A 24540-nucleotide genomic window follows, 5' to 3' on the forward strand; every position below is an offset into this window, starting at 1 on the left:
AAGAATAATGGTTTTTTAAATAAACCTCAAAATAAATCGATTCCAAATACACCTAAATAAAATGTAAGGGTGAGGCCTAGAAGTAAAAGGCCCTTTAAAACAAAAATTCCTATTTTAAAATCCCATCTCATAATAGCTATGTCATATTCCAAATACCGCCACAGATGAGAAAGCATAAAAAAAGTCCAGTCAGAGTTCCTGGAAAGCATGAATGTGCAGCACAAAAAAGAGAAGTAGCTGACTGTTAAAGAGGCAGCCTATAACAAATCAATCTGTAGGAGAAAGAGGAAAAAATCAGCCAACAGCCTTTAAGAATAATGTCAACAATGAGCTGCCTGCAACCTATCAATGCTCTCTCTCTCTGCCCCTCTCTCCCTGTGTCTCTCGCTCATAACTCGACTCCATTCATGAAGTAGCTGGTACATATGCACAAGGGGCAGATACAGACACAAACAAGTGTGCTAGTTGTTGGTTATTTTTGTTTTGACTGACCACCTCACCCCTCCCCCTCCCCCACTTCGCCGTTGGCGGTGTTCTCGGTGGTGTGACTGGGGTGGGGTGTGGGGGGGGAAAGTCCACTTCGGTTTTTGTGTGAAGCTCCAAAAATCTATGAAATGTGTTTGCATGTCGCTCTCCTCCCGCGAGCGCGCGGACGCGGAGGAGGCGGCGGACACACTGAAAACCCGCCGGAAAAAAAAAAACGCGTTTACCGGAGCTCGCTCTCTCGCTCATTCTTTATCTCTCTCACTCACTCTCTCTCTTGCTATCTGCCTCTCTCGCTCTCTCTCTCTCTCTCTCCCTCGGGTTCGAATTCGAGAACACCGTGAAGAGATTCGAATCGAACGCGAGAGCGAGCCTGGCGTTCCAGCTGCGCGCTTTTGTATATCACTCGGGGGGTGTCAGGTGAGTCTCATTTGTTTACGTCTCTCTCTCTCTCTCTCTTTTATTCGTTTACCTCCGTCCTTTCTTTCCTTTTCTTTGCTCTCCTCCTGTTTTCTTACAGCTCTAAACCTCCCTGCGCGTCCTCGCTTTTGCCCTCCCCCTCGGCTCGCGCGGTGAAAACGAAAACGACGAGCTCAAGCGTTTGCAAATATGCAGATCGTGTTGGTGGAAGGGAGGGGGGGGGGGATAGATAGAGAGACACGTTAGATAGAGGGAGACAGAAGATAAGAAGGGGGGGGGGGTGAGAGAGAGATAGAGAGAGGGGGAGAATATGAGCCTCTCACTTTTAAGGTGCTGTTTGAAACTTACAATGAGGAATAACGAGGGAACGTGATTTTAATTCGAGCTGGTCAGACGTGCTGGCGCGTTACCGAACACACACACACAAACACACTCTCTGTCTCCCTCACACACTGACACACACACACACACACCTCGGGCTGAGAGCAGCGGCGGCCGGAGACAAAAGAGATTTTTGTTTTTCACTTTGAAATGACCAGGGAGCGTGACGCCAGGCCTGTGGGCAGAGGGGCATTAACACATGAAGGGCCAGGGTTTACTGCGAGGGAGCACGCGCTTTCTGATCGCTGTGCATAATTCTCACTGGCCTTGTAAACATATAATGAGCGACATTATTCGGTGTCATTCGATTAGTCGACTCATGGATACATTGCGGTGAGAGTATGATTAATAACACATGAACAGTTGACCCGGCCTCTGTTTATATTAGATCATTGTCACACTCCTGACACTCGGCAGGTCGAATAATCGAGCTGGAGTGGGAAACTTTTTGATGAATGACTTATTTGTACTAGATCTGAGGCTGTTGTTTTTTGTTTGTTTGTTTTTACGGGATCTCTCTCCCAGTTTCTCTCTTTCTCCTCTGTTCCTTCTTTCTTTTTCCCCCACTCCTCCTGATCAATCTCTCTCCTGTTTTCTCCCCCACGCTCATTCTTTCATTCTCTCTCCTGTTTGCTTTCTTCCCCTTTTTCTTCTATTCTTCTGATTCTATCACTTTCATCTCTCACTTTTTTCAGTCTTTCCGTTTCCTTTCAGTTCTTCTATTTCTATCTCTCACCTACCTCTCTTTTATTTCTCCTACTCCTCTTCTGTTCTTCTCTTCTATTTCTATCCACCTCTCTCTGCTATCTGGTTTTCTCTGTCCTCTATTGCTATACTGCCCCCCCCCCCCCCCCCCCCCCCCCTCCAACCCTGTTGATCTCTGCGCTCGTGTTGATCCCTGAGAGGTTGGGAAAGATAGGGAAATGAAGCCCGATTAATCGAGCCGTTTGTATTCAGTTGCATTGGTCACCGGGCATCGATTATTCGGTCAGTGTTCTGTTTGCGTCGCTTCAGCCATTGTTCCTTGTCCGTCCGTCGCTCCTATTGTCCCTTCGCCGCGTGACCCCCCCCCCCCCACCCCCTCCTCTTAACTACTCCCCCCCCCCTCCACCTCAATAAGGTTGCAGCAGCAGTAGCCCTCACGGACGCAGCTCTCGCGCTCTCCGCGCGTCTGTTTGCGTTGGGTTCGTGTTTCGAGTCGCACGCAGCGCGGTTCCGATGAACGCGTCGCCTATTTCTAGTGTCCTCGGACTGGATTTTACTTTATGTGTGGCCGCGTCTCCGTGAGGTTGATCTCCAGCTCGCGGCGGCTGGCGGAAACTTGGGTCTTTTACCTGCGGTTGAACGGCGAGCTCCTTTTGTCCTGCTCCGGCTCCAGCGCGGAATTCTGCTCCTAAACAGACGGATACACACACTCCGGCACAGTGTAGGGTTTTAAACCTACGGAATTCATGACTCTGGGATACAACGCAGTTTCTGTCCTTCACTTTGAGGTTTGAATTTGTCTCTCGCTGTTAACTTTGCTCTTGTTGACGTTTTCACATTATTAGACCGTTATTATTGTGGGCTAAGTGCTTCCTCTAGTCTGTGGAGAGTCTGTTTCCGCCGCTTGAAAGAACATATGGGCATTTAGCCAGTTATAATCATGAGAAAGTTTCCCATAACTGTGACGTACTAATTCATTATCACGACTGAGGCTTCTATTTCGTAATAACGAGAAAGTTCCTCGCAGTTGTGACGTCACATCTCAATTATTATTTAGCATTTCATAATTATGATTTACTGTCTCAGAATTATGACCTACAGTCTTATTCCTATGACTTAATATCATGAATTAATTATGGGCTCCTTTCTCATTATTATGACTTACTATGACTCAATTGTGTGACCTACTGTCTCATTATTATGACTTACTATCTCGTAATAATGAGAAGCCTCCCCAGTTTTGACGTCTCAGATATGATTTTCTACCTCATTTTTATGGATAGCTATCACGTAATAATTAGAACTTTTCGCAAGTATGACATCACATTTTAATTATGACACAACATTTCATAATTATGCCATATTATGTGGTAATAATGATAAAGCTCCTCACAATTGTGATGTCACATCTCAAATATGACTTACCCTCCCATAATCATGATTTACTATCTCTTAATTATAATGGGAAAGTATTTCTAAATTAGGGCTGTTATCTCATGATTTTGCGATCCCATTCTTTCTTGTCATTTTGAAATCATTATAAGATTTTATGTTGATATTATGAGAAACACTCAAATGATAGGCTGTATTTTCTGAGAGTCAGTCAAAATTATGAAATATTTAGTCATAATTATGAGAAACCCTCCAGTAATAAAGCTTACAAAATGGCTGTTTTCCAGGTGACAGTGAGTCCACATTTAAAGTGCTGCTATTTATAACAATTTAACAAGATTAAGACATTACTTATTAATATTTCTTATTCATGTGAATTTAAGGCTGTTTTTGCCTTTAATTTCAAAGCAGTACTTTTTTCAGTTTAAATCACCTTTGCAAGTCACTCAAAATAGTAGATAACATGTAAAACATCAGCAGAAAATGTTTAATTTGATGCTATTTCACATACCTTTACCTCAAGTGTACTGTGTCAGGGTGTCATTAGCATTGACATTAGCTTGAGAATTTAGGGCCAGCACCCAACACAGGCATATAAAGTCAAGCTCTTGGCTTAGTTTAGACTATAACTGCTGTGTATGGGTTGTGTAAGACCCGTAACAAGCTGGATTAGTACACTCTGTACCTAGATACAACCACCATGTTCCTTTATGCCACAGGTATTGAAAGGTGTGCAGCTGATCTGTGCCAGCAGCTGTGTAATATTATATAATATATGGTAACAGTGCTTACTGAATGAGTCTGTGCGGTGCGGGTTAACTGAGGTCACTATGCAAGAACCAGCAGAAGCCTAAATGAAGCGATAGCACGGCAGATTATGCATTTTTGTCTGTCAGATAGAATATATGGCACCATTTTACAGCATGACTGCCCTTTAAAATCTTCTGTAAGATTTAAAAAATACTTTAACAACGGTTCATAAGTAGGTCATGGGCACCAAAGCAGTTATAAGACATAAACAAAAAGGGAAACACTGATGTTATATCTGATGAATGTGAATATCTGATGAAGCTGACAGGTATAATAACGCTGACTTATGGAGAAGACAGAGTGAGATAAATAGGCATGTACGATTTAACTGTGTAGATGGATGTGGGCTCAGAATCTGGCAAGCAACATCTCTTAGTTGCACCACTTATTTATGTGTTATAACTACATATAACACCTTTTAAGGTTTTTATTACCAAATTAACAAACATAAGTAAGAGGATTGTTAACTGTAAAGTGATACATTTAAAGATGTGTTTTATCCATTGGGCAAGATTATTATCAAGATTTGGGTACAGCTGCTTATTTCTTCTATAAAGAGGTATTAAACAGTGCACAGATGATTAGTGTTACATTATGCAGTATATGACAACAGTGCTTACAGAATGAGACGGCACAGGTTAACCGAGGTCACTATGTAAGAATCAACAGAGGCCTAAATGAAGTTACAGCATTATGATCTCAGCAGTTTACATTGTTCACTTAGAATTCATCACCTTCAGGGTGAAATCTTGTAACCCAGTTTTTGTCAATAGATGCATAGCACCTCATGGAACTGCCTTGCAACTCTCTCACACAATCACCTTGCAGTTAGGAGCTGCACCACAGGAGGTGCTGTTTTTCTCATACTGACTCTCCTTTATTAACTGCATCACCAAAGGGGGAGCTATTTCGTGCTTCACATCAAAGACACTTTGTGTCCTTGTTCGTTAACATAATTGGAAATCTCCTGCAGCTCTTTACGTCGTGTCAGTGTGTCACCATCCGAGCGCTCCAGTATTACTTGGAATAACGTTAAGAATATTTTGGTTATTGGCATAGGGCTACCAGAAAATGCTGGATATGAAACGCTGCCACAAATTCAGCTTAATATTATATTGTTTGGTATTTTTCAATAGGGTAACAGAGTGTCTGATACACTTATTTATTTATTTATTTGCTTAAATTTGATCCTTAAGACTGATTGATCAGTTTGTATCTGTTACCTTCATTAACTCAGATTGAGGATAACCATAAAATCATATGAATTCCGTGTGATCCTGAAACTAAAGTGAATGTAGTTGCCAGTTTAGTCACTGACACCCTTTGCATTCATTCCATCCACTCACTTTTTCACTGATATTTTAGTCTTGTTTTGAGCAGAATTGAAGATTGCTGTTGGTTTTGTTAGTTTGCTGCTTGTTGATTTATTCATAGGTCTCCCATGGGCACTGTCCAGTGTTGTCTGCTGAAGGCATCCTTCAGGGCTAACATTGCTGATACTTCTGGCATCAGTGATATGGAATTAAAACCTCAGACTCTATGTACTTAGGTTTTAAACAAATTCATTACATGGCAATAGCTAACGATAATGCACCAAGGGAGACATTAATGGGACTGTTTAAATGCTGTATTTGAATGACAGTCACAGGCTCACAGAAGCACCACACAAGCAGCCAGGCTTCAGGCTGGAACCACAGATGGTTTGAAACTTAGAAAATGCTTCAAATGCATTAAAATTGATGTTATATTTATTTGTAAGTTTTAATACCTCTAAGTGAAACGAAGTGTGGAGGTTATTAATGAAAAAAATGTCCCATTCAGGTCCAGATCCACTAATACTCAAGGTTTCAGTGTTCAGTATTAGCTGTAGCCAATGTATGTACTATGTATGTAATGTGTGTGTTACCTATGTATATATTTATGAAGAATCTTTGGACAGGAGCGGGTAGAAATGTTATTTCTCTTTGGGCATTGCTTATGTAGCTGTATCTATATCTTCCTGGTTGCTGTTAGCACAGCTGCAAATAAATCTAGCTTCTTTACAACAATCAATTTCACATCAAAGCACTTTGAATTACATTGTTTACAGCTTTGTTTACGTGAATAATGTAAACCCCATGGAATTCTCCTTTAGGTTTGATTTGTCCATGAACACTAAAAAGACTTACAGTTTGACGTTTTGATTTTGACACACAATTTATCTATATTTTTCAGTTGTCATGTCCAACTCAATGTTAAATATTCATTGCCTTATTCCTCTACCTCTGTCCTTCAGGTCTTAACAGGGGGCGGCCAGATAAAATGCCTGTGAGGGGAGCGTACTGTGGGTTGTAGGTGAGCACTGTCAACCACTGGACTCTTCACTTCGCCCAGCATCACTCTTCCCCAAGCACCAATCTGAGGGAGAACATTGCTGCCCTCTTCCTTTGCCCTTCACCCCTCCTCTCCCCCTCTCTCTCCCTCCCCCTCGTGCTGTGGGCTATGTCTGGCGGTGGGGGGTCGATGGAGGGAAACCAAGCCAGAGAGGATGAGGATGCTCGGGACAGCTGCTGCGGAGATGAAGATTCATCGCCTGTGGTGGAGAGGCGCAATCGGAGCGGCATCATCAGTGCCCCGCTCAATAAGAGCCTCAAACACTCACGGGCGCTCTCCCAGTACATCGCCACATGCTCTGCCGCCGCCGCAGTAGCTACCGCTAACGCAAACAGACTAGCCCAGAGCTCGCTAGTGACCTCTGGGGTGAAGGCCCACTCAGCAGCTGCCCAACACAGAGCCCAAATTGGACTCAGCAAACTGGACCGGGGCGCTTTGGTGTCCGGCCTGCTGGACTCTCCGAGTGGGCTGCACCTGGCACAGGCTGCCGAACTCTTGCGGCAGGCCAGCATGCTGCTCCCTGTCTCCGACTCCTCCGGGCTCAATGTGGGCGGAGACATGGAAGGAGTCTCTGCCTCCGACTCATTAGGGAGTGTGACAGACTTTCCGTTGCTGAGCAACGGCGGCGGAGTAGGAGGAGCCTTCCCCTTCCACCCGGGCCTGTTCATCATGACGCCAGCGGGGGTGTTCCTAGCAGATGGGGCGCTGTCGCAGGTAACCGGGGCGACGGAGCACCAGCAGAGCCACAGTGAGGTCGCCACCTCCATCAGCGCCAATGGCAAGAAGAAGCGCAAACGCTGCGGCCTGTGCCCGCCCTGCCGCCGCAGGATCAACTGTGAGCAGTGTAGCAGCTGCCGCAACCGCAAGACCGGACACCAGATCTGCAAGTTCAGAAAGTGCGAGGAGCTGAAGAAGAAGCCGGCTGGAGGCTTGGAGGTAAGGTCACCCCAGAATTAAGCCGTGCACAAACCACCTGTGTTCTTGTAGCCTTCCTACCTGATCTTCTAACCCTTTTAACATGATGCAAGTCCTTCATAGTCAATAACACTAGGTACTCCTCGGTTACACTTCAGAGCCACGATCTTATTTAAAATTCAGAGCTTTAAAAATTCATTACATTGAACTCCAAAGTTCACTGATCCACTTTCTCCAAAAAACACCCCCAAACTGCCTTTTTTTTTGCAGAGTCCTACAGTGTTCTTCCCTATTCACAATGATCTAGATGGATACTCACGATCTGTGCTTTACCAGAAATTTCTCCTTCCTTCAGTCTGTCCTAGTATATTACTGTCTCCAGATGAATACATTTACACTGGACAAGAACGTTCTCTCACCTACTCACTGATCGTAGATATTCATAGTGGGAACCAATGGTCTCCTTGCCCTAACACAGATCCAGCCCCCAAGGAACTCCTGAAACTGGAAAGGTTTGGATTTGGAGGAACAGGGCAGCCTTTCCCTTAAAGGGGAACGCCTCACGACCTGTGGAACCTGAAAGTGCTCTAGAGAAAAACACCAACTCAGAACTGCATTTGCTTGATATTGGAAACAAAATTTGCACAGCCTGCGGAGCACTGGCTCCCAGTGTCAAGCAAACACAGTTCATGATGGTCTCTCGAGCTTGTACGTGCAAGACGGTTCCTCACCTAAGGGATTTTCTTGGATTGCAGGGGGCTGGATCAGTGGTAGCACAAGCAGATCATTGGTAACCCAATGACAAAACCATTCAACCATTCTTATTCTGAATCAATATGAAGCCAAATGATGATATTAGAATGTGTCGGTTGAGTAGTAATGATTAATCAGATAACCCAATAATTTACACGTTACACATAATCGTTATCGGTTCGTAGTAGTTGGTTAAATAATAATTCTACTCTATTACTTCTTACTGGTTTACATCTGTTTCCCATAATTCCATCTTAATGCATGCTGTATATAAATGTATACGTTTATTGGATGATAAGGAGCTCGGCAAGTAAATGATATCACGTTTTTGCTGCTGCTTGAATCTTCTAGAAGAGAAAGCTTTAGAGACTTAGTGAGAAGGAAAGCAGCTGATGAGCAGCGCTGGTTGCCTTCACAGCAGCTACAATTGACCAGAGGCTACTGATGCTAGAGATCTCCTCAAACATATGTACACCAGCTGTTCCAGTATTACAAATAAACTGAACATAACGGCATAATGAATATGAGCATAATGATCAGAGGATGGTCTCATTTGAAACCGTGGTGGTCTAGACACAAGCTGTCAGTCTGTATAGATAGAATCACACCAGCAGAATATTTAAGGAAGTGTCAGTAACCTGCAAAACATTGTAGCTATCAACAATGCTCAGATCAGAAGAGATTCAGCTAAAGGGCTGTAAGAGAAGTCTGACAAATGCAAGTCACATAGAACCTATGGATAGGAAATAGTATAAGTTGACCCATGGATCTAGAACCAGTGAAAATGATTCTGATAATAGGCCACAGATGTGTGGTAAACCTGATAAGGTATATTTTGCTGTGTAAAGTAATTCACAGGATATCACTGGATCATTTAAATGACAAGGCTTTTAACAGTCAAAATATGAAGTAAGCTTTCAGTGAAATGAACACTGGAACAGTGTATTATTACAGCAGTAGCTTCGCAAACTGTAGTCCATCTGCTATATCCAGAGCAAAAGACCAACCACACTGAAAAAGGCTCGCTTTTTATGCATGGCGTTTGGCAGAGACTCTTATCCAGAGCAACATACAATTTTAATGATGTTACAGAGGTCAGCAAATGCAGGATTAGGGGTCTTGCCCAAGGACTCTTATTTGTATGGCGTAGTGTTACTACCCGAGCAAGGAACTGGAAACTCAACACACATTCAGAGAAAACCAGTCTGCATGGCAAACTGTATTACGTTCGAGAACCATTTCCTTAGTATAGGATATGATCCTGTATTAAGAAATCCAATTACCAATCCTGGATTTCCTAATGGTGTTTTCCACTGCATGGTACTTACTCTACTCTACTCTGCATTTTTTTTGGTTTTATACCTGGTTCCTGGAGCCAGGCACATTGTTCATAGTAAGCCGAGAACAGAGTAAACTATGATCTTTAAACCTTGTAGACCTTTGATTGGCCTGATAGAAGCTAGCTACAAGCTACAGTAGGGATCTAGTTTGTCTTTATCCGACTCACAATGGCAGCTTGCAGAATTTCGCCAGGTTCACTAAGACTCCAGCGAGAGCTGGATGGTGCAACAAGGACTGAAAATATTACTGATCTGTCAGAACTGATGTGCAACTAAAGCCGTGTTCAGTCTCAAAAACAACAACAACATGTGAATACACAGTGAATAAACAACACCTAATTATCCGGGTGTCGCTGTTGAGGTTCCTGTTAGAGACATTGCAGTTCCTGTGTTTTGTAATGTGAATAGATATATTTTTGGAGGATATTTGGTGTTGGAAAACCAACCAGTTGCCAGGTACCAAATAGCAAGTAGAGTCAAGTAGTGTAGGTGCCATGCACTGGAAAAGCACCTAATATGGGCAAGACATGACTACATAATCGTGACACGACTTCAGTGGTCCATAAAAGTCACTGTAGTGTAGTGTGTATTTCACACCAGTGCAGTGTGTCCCAAACCCAGCCTTAGAGAACCCCCTGCACTGCAGTTTATTTCCTCTCATCTAACACACTAGATTCCCCTCGTCATCTAATTATCGAGCTCTTCATGAGCTGAATCAGGCCTGCTGGAGCAGTAAATTTGCTAAACAGTGCCATGTAAGGACACACCAAGACAAAACCTGGGAGACACTGGTTTGATCGACAGCTGGGGTCGACCCCAAGTACTAATGCAAGAAATACATCTTTACCCCTTCCCTACCCAAGTAACCAAGACACAGTTTCTCTACTGTTCTCTTACAACGTTGCAGAGTAAGTCTTTATTCACCATATGTGGCTCCAAGAAAACACGTGTGAAAATGGTGAAACATTCACAGTTTTTTTTCACATCCTATCTCATGTCCTAACTCATTTCACTCACATGCGGTCTGACGGCTGCCTCTGCCTAATGCAAGCCACTTTTGTACATGCCAACGTCGTCTATGACCAAACAGAGGCCAGAGTAATCCTATTCAGGAATGTCAGAAAGTTGTAGTTGGATAAAATGTGTTGTTGTAATGCCAGCTCCAGACACAACTGTGATTGGTCACTGAGTTTTTCTTAGTGTCAAAAGGTAGCATAAACCAGCAGAGCGTCAATAAAAGTGTTGTTGATGTTCACAAATTATATTTCACATTTCACCGGCTTTAGAGCTGATATATTGATATGTTCATGGATGTGTAGTGTTATATTGTGTTTTAAGTGGGTTATTTCTAAACCAATGTGTGTGTGTTGTTCAAAAAGTCACTTTATTTGCGCAGGATATCATCAGTCATACATGTGCTTGATTCTATTTTTGTCATCCAAATAAATTGCACAAATCCTAGATGTTCATTCATCCATTGATTAAATGATTGAGGTTTTGCTTTGATAGCAGAAGATGGATAATGTTTTGAAAACAGAATAAAACATGTTGTTCATTCACAGGAATGGATAATGTACTCACACGTGACAATATGATGGTATTTGACATTTCAGCTTATTGCAGATCTTCTGTATTGATCATAATTGGATCTAGTGTAGGGCAAAGAACCCATGTGTTCTGATAGTACATCATTTCTGATCGTATTTACAGTACAGTCTGGTCCTAAATTTTCCGCCACAGAAAACCTAAATAACAACACTATATATGTGTGTGTGTGTTTGGACGGTACTTTGTAGACATGACCAGTATGTCAAAGCTATGACATGAGTTTGGTTTACTTCTAATGTATTAGATTATTATAATACTTAAAAAAAACTGATTTTCACTGTAAAAAAATGTAAATATATCTAGTGTGTTTTATCTGGGTTAAAGGATATTTAGCTGATGTCTCTACATTGTTTCCTGGTTTACTTTTTTCATGAATTCCTGCGGATAGTTTAGTTTATTTCATTAGGCGCCCATGATCAGAGCACAGCTGGTCTCTCAGGATTGTCACTGCGTGGCCCGTCTTCTCCCTATCATTGTTTCTGCCATTTTGGGTGTCTGTTGGGCATCGTCCTCCTCTGTAAATGAGAGTGAAGGAACCGCCAAAACACTTGATATTACTATTTGAATTGACTTTAATGTAACTTTATCTACAAAAATGTTTCTAACATTAAAAAATACAAAAAGATGGAACTTAAATGATACATATCCCAACATTTCTGTAGTACGTTAAAGGATCTTAAGGATGAACTGTACATAAATATTACTTTAGTCCTGTTTTCTAAGGAAGACATTGAGTTGAATAATTCAGCCATGCTCTACAAATGGTCTGTGTTATCACTTGCAAGTTTCAACATGACCTTAACTTTTATGTCCAAGCCACTAACATCTAAAGTGATGTGTCTGAGGCCCGGGGCCATCAATCTGAAGCCAAAGTAAATTGAACTCAAGTTGTAAAACTGTTGTTCATTCAGTAGTACAGATTAATAATAAATAAGTCAGCTGTGAGATGTTGTAAGATACTCAGCTTCTTTGTAAAATGGGTGTATTTGGGATTGATTATGCCAAACATTTTATAATCTGTGTCCTGGAAAAACAAGGACACAAAATGAGAGAAGTTTTTTATTTATCAAGTTCGCTTTAAGCAATAAATGTGGTGTATTATGCATAAAACCATATATGAATATGTGTGTGTGTGTGTGTGTGTGTGTGTGTGCGTGGGCTAGTCTTGTACGGTCCATCTGGTCATCGTGGTGGTCATCTGGAGCACCAGGTGTCAATGTGGCTTGGAACTCTGTCCTCAGAGCACTGTGGGACCCATAAGTGTCAACATGATGTGTGTGTGTGTGTGTGTGTGTGTTAATATTATGTCTGTATACATTCATTTTTAAAGTCCTGACTTTGTCCTGAGCCAAGAAAGACAGGATTAACTACGAATACAAGGGAAACATTTTACTAAACCTCCATGTTCTCCATTACTCTAAACTGAAATAATTTCTATTTTGTTGCTAAGGTTAAGATATGGGTTAGAAAATGTTATTATATAATAAGCTGGTATTCCACACATGGATTAAACCTATTCCTAGACTACGCAGCATTTTGAAAGGAGATTCTCCACTGAAATGAAAATGTAGGCCAGGGCTGGGATTAATCCCTGTCCAGGAAACAGCCCACAGTGTATATACAGTACATACGCAGCAAATAAACATATCCCCGTTATCGGAAACAAGACCTTGTTCCTCTGATTTATCATAGTGTATTGTTGACCAACACCAGTTGCTTTTTAGATTTTAAGAATTTACACTTATCTGCACCAATAGAAACAGTCAACCATAGTCTCAGCCACAGAGGCTCCGCCCACAGGTTGACAAGTCTGATACCTTTAGTGCGTTAATCTGGCCACACTGTCAGGATTCTGCCAGCTGCATTCTGATTGGCTGTCGGCACATCCGCATATACGCACGGTGCGTTATTTCGTACGGGCTCTGCTACTGGTCCAACCCGAAAGACTGCCTCCACACGTCAGACATGTGATTGGTCCTTTTGTGTGTCTGTCAGATTTATTTTCCTGCAGTAGTAGGCGGTTTTTGGCCACGTTAAGTGGTGAACGGTACCAGACTCTCCATAGAGAGCCTGGCAGTGCGAGACTAGGTCAGACATGATGTGTAGTGCAATATCGTTCCAGTAACTTAAATTATAAATCAGAATGGTTATTTTTTCTCTTGAAGTTACAGTTTTGGAGATTTTTGTTCTGTGTGGTTTAGATTTTTCTACAATGAAACACAGCAAATGTACGTAAAAATGTTGTGGTTAATGTATCGATAGAGGTGGTCTTGAATTGAAATTACAATACAATACATTGCTATTATTATTATGTCAAATGCACACAGGACATATTAATTGCATATACACTATATATATATATAATCCCACATCCAGACACGGAATAAAAACAAGCCTGTATGTGTGCGTATTACTGAATGTCATAGCTATGAGTGGCCATATTTGATCAATAATAGAAGATATGTAAGTATTTAATGAAGTAATGATTGTATGGGTCACTGCAGGTCGCCACACATTTCTCTGTTTGTGCGTGCGTGTGTGTGTGTGTGTGTGTGCCCGCACAGTATTTAAGTGTAAATGCTGACCATCTGAGTTTCAGTGCTGAGGCTTTTAGCAGTGAGTGCTGGGAGCTCTGGGGGGTCATGAGATGGCTGTGTTGGCGTGTGAAGGGGCTTAGGGTTGGGCTGCATATGTGTGTCTACGTCTGTTTGATCTGTCTGTGTTTAAATGAATGCGTCTCAGGTTTTAACTGGCCTGTGGGTGTGTTTGAGTTTGCATGTTTGTATGAGTATGTGAACGTATATTTGTGGGTGTGTCTGTGTGTGTGTATGTGTGTGTGTGTATTTTGACTGCTGATGTGTGTGTTATGTGTTCATATTGACAGGCAGCCAGGCTGCTTGATGGAGGCAGGGGGGCTTACACGGCTTAAAGAGCCTTTATTGATGTCACAGTGGGGGGTTGCTTGCATGTATTGACTGCAGTGTGTGTGTGTGTGTGTGTGTGTGTGTGTGTGTGTGTGTGTGTGTGTGTGTGTGTGTGTGGGTGTGTGTAGATGTATTTCATCATATGATGGGGTCTCATATTGATGTGGTGGTGGGAACACATGAGGTTACGGTAGATCGGAGGACCTGTGTGGTGTTATTGATGAACGAAGGAAAAGTGTGGGTAATGTGTGTATATGAGTGTGTGTTCTGTGACGACTGAGGTTGAGTGTGTGTCAGTTGTATGAGTTCACTTCACATGTCACCGGCTTTAGAACTGATGCATTGATATGCTCATGTATGTGTTATATAGCGATTTAAGAGGGCGATAGCTTTATAAACTGAAGTGTGTGTGACGGTGTGTGTGTTTAATAGTGTTTTAGGAGAGAGCAGATCTCTAAACTGATTTAAAAAAGAGAATAATTATCGAACGTATAATGTCAGGGGTCAGAATATGTCCGGATTTAGTGAGGTACGTACTATCAAAGCTTCATGCTTCTTTTTTTATTGAAAAGCCAAGCCATGTCTTTTTGGCTGCTCAGGATAAGGGTCAGGTAAGGTTTATATTGCCTATTATTTCTGACTATTTCTATTGGTCCATTCATCGTAACGTTTTGACACGGTTCCAGTATTTTAAAATGCAATAAAATATTGTATTTATATTTTACCCACTTATCAACACAACTTATTCACCCCCTATTCACCCATGATATATTACTCTCTCCAGCACAGTACCACCTGCCTGCGAGAGTGAAGAGCCCATGCTTCCTCTGAGACAAACAGCTTATCACACTGTTGCTAACACAGCACCACTGGACAGCTCGGCACACTTGGAGGAGAATGTTAACAGTCCAGATCTGCCATACCAGCAAACAGATGCCCATGCTGGCTAGCTTTACGCTTGTGTTGAGGGGAGAAAGAGGCCCATCCCACCCACCCCGAGAGATCAAGGCCAAATGTGCTGTCTTGGATGCTCAGCCTTGGATGTGTGAGGCATCATCAGGGATCAAAGATAGGCACAATGCTTAGACTGGAAAACGTTATCACAAATAGGTCCCTGTATATATTTAAAACCCTTGTGAAATTATTATTACACACAAATACATAAGACACGTGTGACAGATACAGGACTGTTTGTTTTTGCAAGTGCCATTGTGGCCTTAAATTGGTCATAAGCCAATGGCAGAGATCGTTACATTCACTGTTACTTTTTAAAAAATGATTTGAACAAAATAAATAAAAATTAAACTCAAAGAAGCATTTGATCCAACACTGTATTCAAATGTAGTACCTGTTTCCCTTACAGTTTCTCAGTAATAGCCAGATTAGCCCAAATATTTAGTTCCAGTCATTTTCTAAAGCATTTCCCAGGCTGTTATTGCTGATTTATATTCTGTTTGTTCCTGATTAATTCCAATGAGTTTAGTTATTCTATCGCCACCACGGCTGGCTGACTGAAAATCACATTTATGGGCAACAACTGGTTCAGAATTTGTGTGTGCGTGTGTGTTGTGTATCCGTGCTGTTTTCCACTTCAATCCTCTGACAGCTGCACACTCTGTGTGGGTGGAGACAGAGTGGGCAGGACAGTACAGAGTTTTCCAAGCCCCGCCCCTCTCCCCCAAGTAGCTTAAACTCAGATGCAACACTCAGACAGTTGAGGTATTTTAGGAATAGTGACTTAGGAACAGTGACTTTGTAGGTGTGTGTGTGTGTGTGTGTGTGTGTGTGTGTTTGTGTGTGTGTGTGTGTGTGTGTGTGTTTGTGTGTGTGTGTGTGTGAGTGCACGTGCCAGCTTTAACAGAAGAAAGTGGTGGGTGTGAGAAATAATGACAAAACTGTCTCCAGTAGCATATTTATTTGCGTACGTGGGTAGGATGAGTGTTTTTAGTTTGTGTGTGTGTGTGTGTGTGTGTGTGTGGTCATGGACTGTCTGATCTGCCATGTGCGTGCTCCGAGAGTCCATCTGTGTTGGCTTGTCAGTGGGGTCAGGGAGGGATAAGGGAAGCACTGTGTGTGTGTGTGTGAGTGTGGACATGCCAAGCTCCTGTCAGCTATCTGGGAGAGTAATGAGGGAGTGGGAGAGTGTGTTCGGGAAAAGGCGTGTGGTGGGTTATTAGGTGGGTTATTAAAGGGGAATTCCATCATTTTTAAAAAATTTCTGCATAATTAAAAGGTGTGGATGTAAACAAAGTCAACCAGAGATCTGATGCAATATGCAGTGTTCTACGGAAAGATAGAGAGAGAGAGAGAGAGAAAAACCAGAAAGAGAGAGAAATAGAGAGAGAGACCAGAAAATAAAACAGATAAAATTGAACAAATTCAGTGTTTGAGGCCTGAGATACTGTTTTGAGGTCAGTTTTTTATCATTATCCACTTTATACATAAAACAGTGTAAAAAAAGAGACTTGAGCCTTGGTCACCTGTAAATACTTTCTTTCTCTCTCTCTCTCTCTCTCTCTCTCTCTCTCTCTCTTCATATGACTTTGTTTACATCTCCGTTTTTGAATTATGCAGAAAGAAATGCTTATAAAAATCAGTGGAATTCTCCATTAAGTCACATAAGGTAACATCATCTACTGCCCAGGTTACTTTCGAATGAAGCAACTTCTTTCTCTCTCTTTCTCTTTCCCCTTGGTTCTCTCTTGTGACGGTGGTTAGTTTTTCCAGGAAATGCTGCCTCTCTCTCACTCTCTCTCTCTCACTCACACACACACACCGCCAATCCTCGCACGTCCCACACCCTCAGGGCAGCCTGGGAAAAATCCGCCACTACTGCGGCATTTTAGCCAGCTCCACAGGCTCAGAGTCCAACTCCACAGACCGAGAGACAGGGAGAGAGAAAGGGAGAGAGAAGGGGGATTGGGGGAGGGGTAGAGAGTAAATGTGACTAATAGGGAGGAAATCAGGAAGAGGAAGGCAGAGAGACAGAGCGAGAGAACCCTTTGCAGGTGTTAGGGGCCAGCTGTGGGAGGGTTGTTCTATTTTCTGGTCTCTTCTCTGATATTTACCTTGACTTGAGTTAAGACTGTTGTACGGTGTGATGTTTAAAAGTTCAAATAAAAAGACAGGATTATTGACAGACGCTCACGATGATTATATTTATTTACATTTACAATCTTTACCTCCAAAATTGACAAGAATGTGGCAAACATTTAATGGATGGTCTTTTTTTTCTGCAGAACACAACACCGTATGAAGTAACAAACCATGACTGTTATGGTGCTTTTCTACTGCATAGGATTGGCTCGACTTGGCACCGCATGCTTTTAGCTCGTCTTTTCCACTAGCACAGCACCCCCGGTAGCATCGCAAAACGGCCTCTAATGGAAACCACAGGCTTTGAAACACACAACGGCGTCAGTAAATGTAGATGGGTATTCGCAGGTTGGCGCTGATTGGCCAGAGCCACGTCAATCACCAAGAATCGCAACAGCAGCTCGTAACTTTACCTCAAGGTGTTTTGAAGAGGTTTATATGCTCCTTGAGCCAATGGCCAATGAAAATTTCCAACAAAAGCCAAACGTGCAACAAGTAAAACTGATCTGAGAACTGGGGGGCGGAGCCGTGTTTAGTCCAAAAAACTACAAATACACTGTGAGTAAACAGCACCTAACTTTACCGCCGCCATTGTTGTGGTTTTCAAAGCCAGCGATTCCTGTTAGAGACAGGGTTTTGAGACGTCATTGGGACCATTTGGCAGTGGAGCCCTGGCGGTCGACTCATGTAGAGCCGGACCCATGCGGTGGAAACCACCTCAAGTACCTACTCGGCTGGAGCAGTATCTGGTTCCAGGAACCAAGTACCAGATTTGGCCGGTGGAAAAGCAAGAGCAGAGCCGTGTGGTCGTGCAGGTTCCATGCAGTGGAAAAATGCCGTTAGATCTAAGTTTCTAGATTCGGGCCCTAAATATCAGAACAGTGAAACACAGAACTGTACTTCATCAGAACTCAGATAATGGCATTGTGCATTAACATTTCCTGATAATTCTAGATTGAATATGGCCTTCTTAAGATTGTACAAATGACAATTTTAGCATGAATCATAGTTCAGCTGTCATCCTGGGAGACAGGGCTCTTCCTCACAAAACGTGTCCTGTCTTTTGGAAGCGCAGTGTGCCACTGGCTATATTAATTATGGTTGCATTAAATAAATAACTTAACATTTACAGAATATTTCTTCTTAAGTTCCCAGAAATCATTAGGTCTTCTCTGAAGGCCCAGAAAGCCCAGAGGTTCTCCACCGCATAATCTTTGATCAAAGTTAAATCAAATATAAACAGCTCATTTTCTGTTTATGAAACTATGAATGTGGTGTTGATTACTAGTTTAGAATCTGCATTTTGACTGGATTTCTTCAACCTTTTCAAGGAGCTGCATGTGAGAACATGATAACCCTATATTTTTGATACTGTTTTAAAACATGACCTAAAATGAATGATTTACTGACTACCACTGTCCATCTCTCTCTCTCGATCTCTCTGTCCTTATCACTCACCCTTTCTGTGTTTTTCTCTCCTACCCCATCCCCCCACGTCTCCCTGTTTACCCTACTGTGTTTCCAAGAAGGTGATGCTGCCCACTGGAGCTCCTTTCCGCTGGTTTCAGTAGGACAACGGACGAGTGAACTCTGCCTCGCTTAAAATAACGGACTGCCAATCAAGCGCAATGCCACCGCCCACTCGGACTGCTGCGGGCTTGTAAACACTGGCCACAAAAATATAAACAAACAAGCAAACAAATGAACCATCTCTCTAAATGGAGGGAGAAGAGAAGGCACTATATGAGAACGAAGCTGTTTGTTCTGAACCAAAAATAAACTGCCCTGGCAGCATGTCGTTGCTTAGTTTTATTATTATTTTTTTTTTTCGTTTGTTTGTTTGTCCGTTTGTTCTCTATGTTCCGTTCTGGAACCGTTCCACTTCTTTATTTAGAGTCTTGTCCTTTATTGGACACTTGGGGAACTCTTTACCGCCAAACAGAAAAATGTACAATCATTTTAATTTACGTGTTTTGTGTTTCTGTTTGTCCACGTGTGGAGGAATGCTGTATTTGCGTTAGAGAATGTAAACTCAAGACTCTGTTTTAAAAGCTAGTTATTAATCCAGAGCACTATTGTACAATTAGCACTAACCTTCTTACTGACTGCCTCAGTATATTTGGATTTGGCTTTTTTATGTTATGTTCTGTTTTTTTGAGGGGGCGGGGCTAGTTTGTCATAAAACTATGGTTTTCAAATCCCTGTTTGATATCAAACCAGAAGAAAAAAAAAAAGAAAGACATATTGTAGCATCCATTTTGCCAAACATGCGGAAAACAGAAGCCTTTAGTGTTTATTTTCTGTATTGTGCAACAGAATCAGTGTCGATGTGCACTGAAGTCATTAGAGAATGGCGGAGACAAATGGAGAAAAGAGTATGAACACCAGGTCGTGGCATTTAAAGATCAGATCCTTACTGTCCATGTCATACTGCCCTATTGGATACCGATTGGTCAAGTGGAAATCAGGGTGTGGTGAACAGATTTTTAGCAGGACACACTCAGCCCTTACGAACATCGTCAGATAGTTCTTCGTTTATATATTTGCCTTGATTGTGTTATTATTTTTTCCCCAAAGTCTTAATTTAAAAACGTGAAGGATGGGGGACATCCTACGTGGCGTCGTTCATCTAAAACGAATGGCCACATACCGTTTAGTAAGTTGCACTGGTGTTCTATTCTGTTCCCATGTCAAAGCCAGGACAGAGGGGTCTTTCCCCAGTTCAGTGTGGTAAAAGAGATGAAGACCAAGTCCCTGAAGTGTGTGAAATGGTCTTCGTTACGATGCCAATGTCTCCACGGCCGCCTTCCCGAGGGCTGCGTTTGTAAACTGGATAAATGAATGCATGTATCTGTGTCAGAAATCAACAGCTCTGAGGTTGCAGCTCTCCTCAACTTTGGAATAAATAGAGGTACAAACTGAACCTGGAATATGTAGCCAGTGTCATCCATGCTATAAAACATGACTGGTCTGAACGATGGTCAAAACAAATGTAGGGGTAATTGAAGCCAAAGATTTTATATATTTGTATTTGCTTTTTTAGGTTTGCTTTGGCTTTGCGTCTAAGCTAATGTAGCTTAGATGGAAGTGAAGCCAATCACCCAACAATTAGCCCTGTGCAAACTGCACACCCAAACCATCAAACACCTACTTCAAACCAGCTGTAATATCCTGTTCATGTGATTTCTTACACTGGAGGCCATGCTACTGTCATGATGTGTTACTAGGGTTCATAATTTATGCTAAAAACAACACAATTGTCCTGAAAAGTTCTTACTAAACCGATGGAGTAACTAAAGACATTAAAAGGTGCCATATGTTACGTCTTTATTGTATATTATTGTACATTATCTTTTCCTTGAGGTCCACCCATGATATTACATTTACCTTCAATTCATTCATACAACAATACTCCTGCCTCTCTGTATCCCTCAGACAGGGAATTTTATTTATTTATTTATTTATTCTTAATTAATGGGCCTTTAAGAGCGATAGGTGTAAACGACCTCTGTTCTGACGCACTCCAGACGGAAACACTCCTTATTACTTCAATCTACATTGACGGGGCTGAACAGCTGTAGAGTGAATACACATAAACACACACTAAAAAATGGCTTCGAATGAACATTGCTTCTAGACTAAAGCCGATTATTTCAACATCACCAAGAAATAAATGGAGGAGGCCCTTTAAGGTGAAGCCAATGACCTGTCCAATATCCTCACTCCTGCTTCACAGTACTGTGTGTAGAGCATGCGGTGAGGATTTATAGACTGTGTGTGGGATAAAGTGGTCACGTGAGGGTATTTTTGTTAGTAGTGTAGGAGTGAATGAGAGTCTAGTTTTTTTTTCCTCCACTCATTTTCCTTTCTTTTTGCTGTCTTTCAGTCTCACATTCTGACCATTACAGAGGGATCAAGAAAGGGAGAGGAAAACAGATAAAGAGAGATATACGGGGGGGAGGGGGTTAGAGAGAGAAAGAGGAGGAGACATGAGGAGAATGGATAGATTGAAGAGGAGTGAGAGAGTCTGTGTGTGTCTCGTGTGTTGTTACCCTCAAGCATCAGCTGTATTTTGGTCTCTCCTGAGCTACAGGTGCATGGATTAAACACGTTACATCAACACTGGCCCAATGTAAATATAATAGACAGCCATAAATGTGATGATATAGTGTACTCTACATGTTCAAATGTTTGTGGAAACACCTTAAAAATTATGAATTCACCTACAATTAGCTGCATCTGACATTCAGTTGTGCACCAACCCTCTCTCACACACACACAGAGCTTGTATAATTAGTCTAAGGTCACCGTGCTCAAGGCCAAGCGTGGGCTAGAAGTGTATAAGGGCCAACAGCTTTGGGCCATGGAGGAGGGATATGGTGTTCTCTCGAGTGATGGAGCTCCATCTAATACCCTGTCAGATGAGTGGAAGTGACATTCGTGATCCAGAACTGATCCTTCAACATCAGTAACACCATCTTCAATGTATATACGGCTGAATGCCATTAAATCCTCACAGAAATGGCCTAATGTAAAGCCTTCACAGAAGAGTAGAAGCTTTTATTGCAATAAAAAGGGACTAACTCTGTTATGGCTGTTTTCCATTGCAAGATACCTACTAGACTCGTCTCTGCACGGCTTGACTCGCTTTTCATTGCCTGGTCCCTAGTCGCTTTTTCATAAGCACAGCTCCCCCGTGAAATGTAGCTAGTGATGTCACAAAACACAGTCTCTACCAGGAGCTGTAGGCTTCGAAATACACAACAGCAGCAGCAGTACATTAAGTTGTTTTTGTATTTTTGAGACTGAATTCAGCTCCATGCCCCAGTTCTCACAGATCAGCAGTTTTTTCTGTTCCTTGTTGCATGAGTTATTTGTCGGCCACCAACCCAAGGAGAGTTAAAAAACCTTCAAAAGGCCATGGTGTAATTTTTATGAGCTGCCATTGTGAGTCAGTTATACACAAATGTAAACCCTGCTGCAATTTGGAGATTTTACAAATGCGGATTTTGTGCTGGATGTCTGCATTTGGTGGTGATTGAGAAGTCTCTCAGTCCAGTCAGTTGGGTCCGTTCTCAGCTCACCTGAAACAGTGCGCAAACAGAAAAGCATATACATTTTAATGTTAAAAGCACAGCCGGTTCCAGGCACCACGTACCAGATTTGCCTAGAGGGTTAACCAAAAAGCTGAGCCAAGCTGAGTCAAGTAGGTACCATGCAGTAAAAAAGCACCATTAGTGTCCTTGAAACAAAGTGTGAACAGGAGTTCACAATCTTTTGGCCATTCAGCGTTTATGTACACATCTGAAAAAAAGTGACTTCAAAGCTGCACTTTTTTCAGGGTTGTGCTGTCATCCTCAGGTTATGTCTTCAACTGAACAAAGATGGACTTGCATAACCTTAATGTTTATCATATCTTCCTCAATGTGTGTGTGTATGTGTGTGTGTGTCTTAGCGTGAATGTCATAGAGTCAATGTTAATGTGTGTGAGTGTATTAAAGGGGTATGTTTAAGTTGTGTATGTGTGTGTGTCTTGGTGTGGAGGTGTGTATGTCTTTGTCTGTGTGCATGTGTATGACTTAGTGTGTGTGTGTGTGTGTGTGTGTGTGTGTGTGTGTGTGAGAGAGAGAGAGAGAGAGAGAGAGAGAGAGAGAGAGAGAGAGAGAGAGAGAGACCCCTGAGCATTGAATGGCTGACACTGAGGGACAGGCTGGAGACTCTTTCAGGCTTATCAACACTACCCAGGCCCCAGTACTCTAAGGTATGCAACACACACACACACACATGCACACACACTCGCTGGGCGCCTAGTGTGGCCTGACGTTCATGTGACTGGGCGTGTGTGTTTGTGCGTGTATGTGTGTGTGTGTGTGTGGAGGGAGAGAGGGAGGGAGCCGTAACCAGGGCGATGGATGAGAAGATATTCGCTCCCCCATGGTTTATGCACTGGTTCAGAAGGGAAAGTGTGTGTGTGTGTGTGCGTGTGTGTGTGTGTGTGTGTGTATTACTTTGTGGGGACCAAGACCTCTTTACACACTCACATTGTGGGCACTTCTCATCCTTTTGAACCAAAAGCATATTTTTTTAGGTGAAGACATGTTTTAAGGTTATGACATGGTAGGGTTAATTTTAGGGTTAGGGTCAGGGAAAAGATTAGGGATAAAGTTAGACCAGTAATCCTTAAACATAAGGTAAGGGAAAGTCTCCAGAAAATGAATGGAAGTCTATACAATGGTCCCACAATGCATGAAAACAAACCCGTGTGTGTGTGGTTGGGGGGGTGCGGGTGGACGGGACAGGAGTGCGGCGCTACTATGGTAACGGCAGCACGGGATGTTGCGCTATAATTGGTGCAGCGCTGCAAGCGGCATAGCGGCACTTCCAGGTGCGCGTGTCAGCGCTCGCGAGGAGCGATATTGCACGCCCTGCTGAGAGAGGCAGAAAAACACCCGGCCTCCTTTCTTATCCTCCCTGTCCCTCCATCCCTGGCTGTTGTTTTATTTCTCTTAAGGCCTGAGCAAAAAACAAACACCAACAAACTCTTTTAATTATTGGGGGGAATCCAGAATGTTCTCCTCATTCGCTCTTCTTCGTTTGTCGTAGCATTCAAATGACGTGGAGTGAATGATGGGAAACAGACCTCGATTCCCTCAACAAACACGAAAGCTCTGATTAGTGCAAGAGTCTGCAACGTCCCTTCCTCAACCTGCGTTCACTAGAAGGCGACAGACGGCTGGTCTTCCCTACGACAGCAAGTGATATTTAACCGCAATTTGGCAGCGGGCGACAAATCGATTCATGTAAATGAGTTACGATTCCTACTTTTTCCTCTGACCAATCACAAAAGACCCACGGTCTCCACACTGTACACATATCTAAAACAAACATGGGCCATCTCGAGCGACTTCTAGGCGCTAGTGTGAATAATAGTTCGCCTTCGTTCACACTAGACGGTGACAAAGTGACATGAGAGCAGCCCTGTGTCCGAAATGGCTCCCTATTCCCTATATTATTCACTCTATAGTCCACTATTGTAGGGAAATGAAATTTAGGAGGGTAGCGAATGACTTCTGACACTACCTCATGTGGAGTTTTTACCAAACTTCGCAGTGGATTATGGGTAATCTGATGTCTGTTAGTGTACATGGGTTGTACAGTACTTTTTGCAGTGCATTGTGGGATTGTTTGAGTGCACTGAAAATTGTCCACTATGTTTTCAGACACTACTACAAGATGGTGGAACCCCAGAATAGTGCACTATATAGTGAATGGGGCACAGTTTCAGACACAGCGCCTGTGCTCTGACGTGTTGTGCTACCTTGTCAAAACGTGCTACTTTA

The 24540-nt window shown here is 42.6% G+C and overlaps 1 protein-coding gene across 3 annotated transcripts; it reads left to right on the plus strand.

The window, feature by feature from the left end:
• Positions 1-664: 664 nt before the first annotated feature.
• Positions 665-20508, plus strand: cxxc5b (CXXC finger protein 5b). Of its 3 annotated transcripts, none has more exons than XM_066668936.1 (3): positions 665-903; positions 6467-7500; positions 18727-20508. In XM_066668936.1, the coding sequence occupies exons 2-3, from the start codon at positions 6673-6675 to the stop codon at positions 18769-18771; spliced, it is 873 nt and encodes a 290-aa protein (XP_066525033.1). In that variant the 5' UTR covers positions 665-903; positions 6467-6672; the 3' UTR covers positions 18772-20508. The 3 variants fall into 3 exon arrangements, with proteins under 3 accessions (XP_066525033.1, XP_066525032.1, XP_066525034.1); XM_066668935.1 differs by lacking the exon at positions 665-903 and adding an exon at positions 2423-2777; XM_066668937.1 differs by lacking the exon at positions 665-903 and adding an exon at positions 2423-2777 and having other exon boundaries at positions 18730-20508.
• The last annotated feature ends 4032 nt before the right edge of the window (positions 20509-24540 follow it).

Source organism: Hoplias malabaricus, chromosome 4 (genome assembly GCF_029633855.1).
Source record: "Hoplias malabaricus isolate fHopMal1 chromosome 4, fHopMal1.hap1, whole genome shotgun sequence".
Taxonomy (NCBI): Eukaryota; Metazoa; Chordata; class Actinopteri; order Characiformes; family Erythrinidae; genus Hoplias; species Hoplias malabaricus.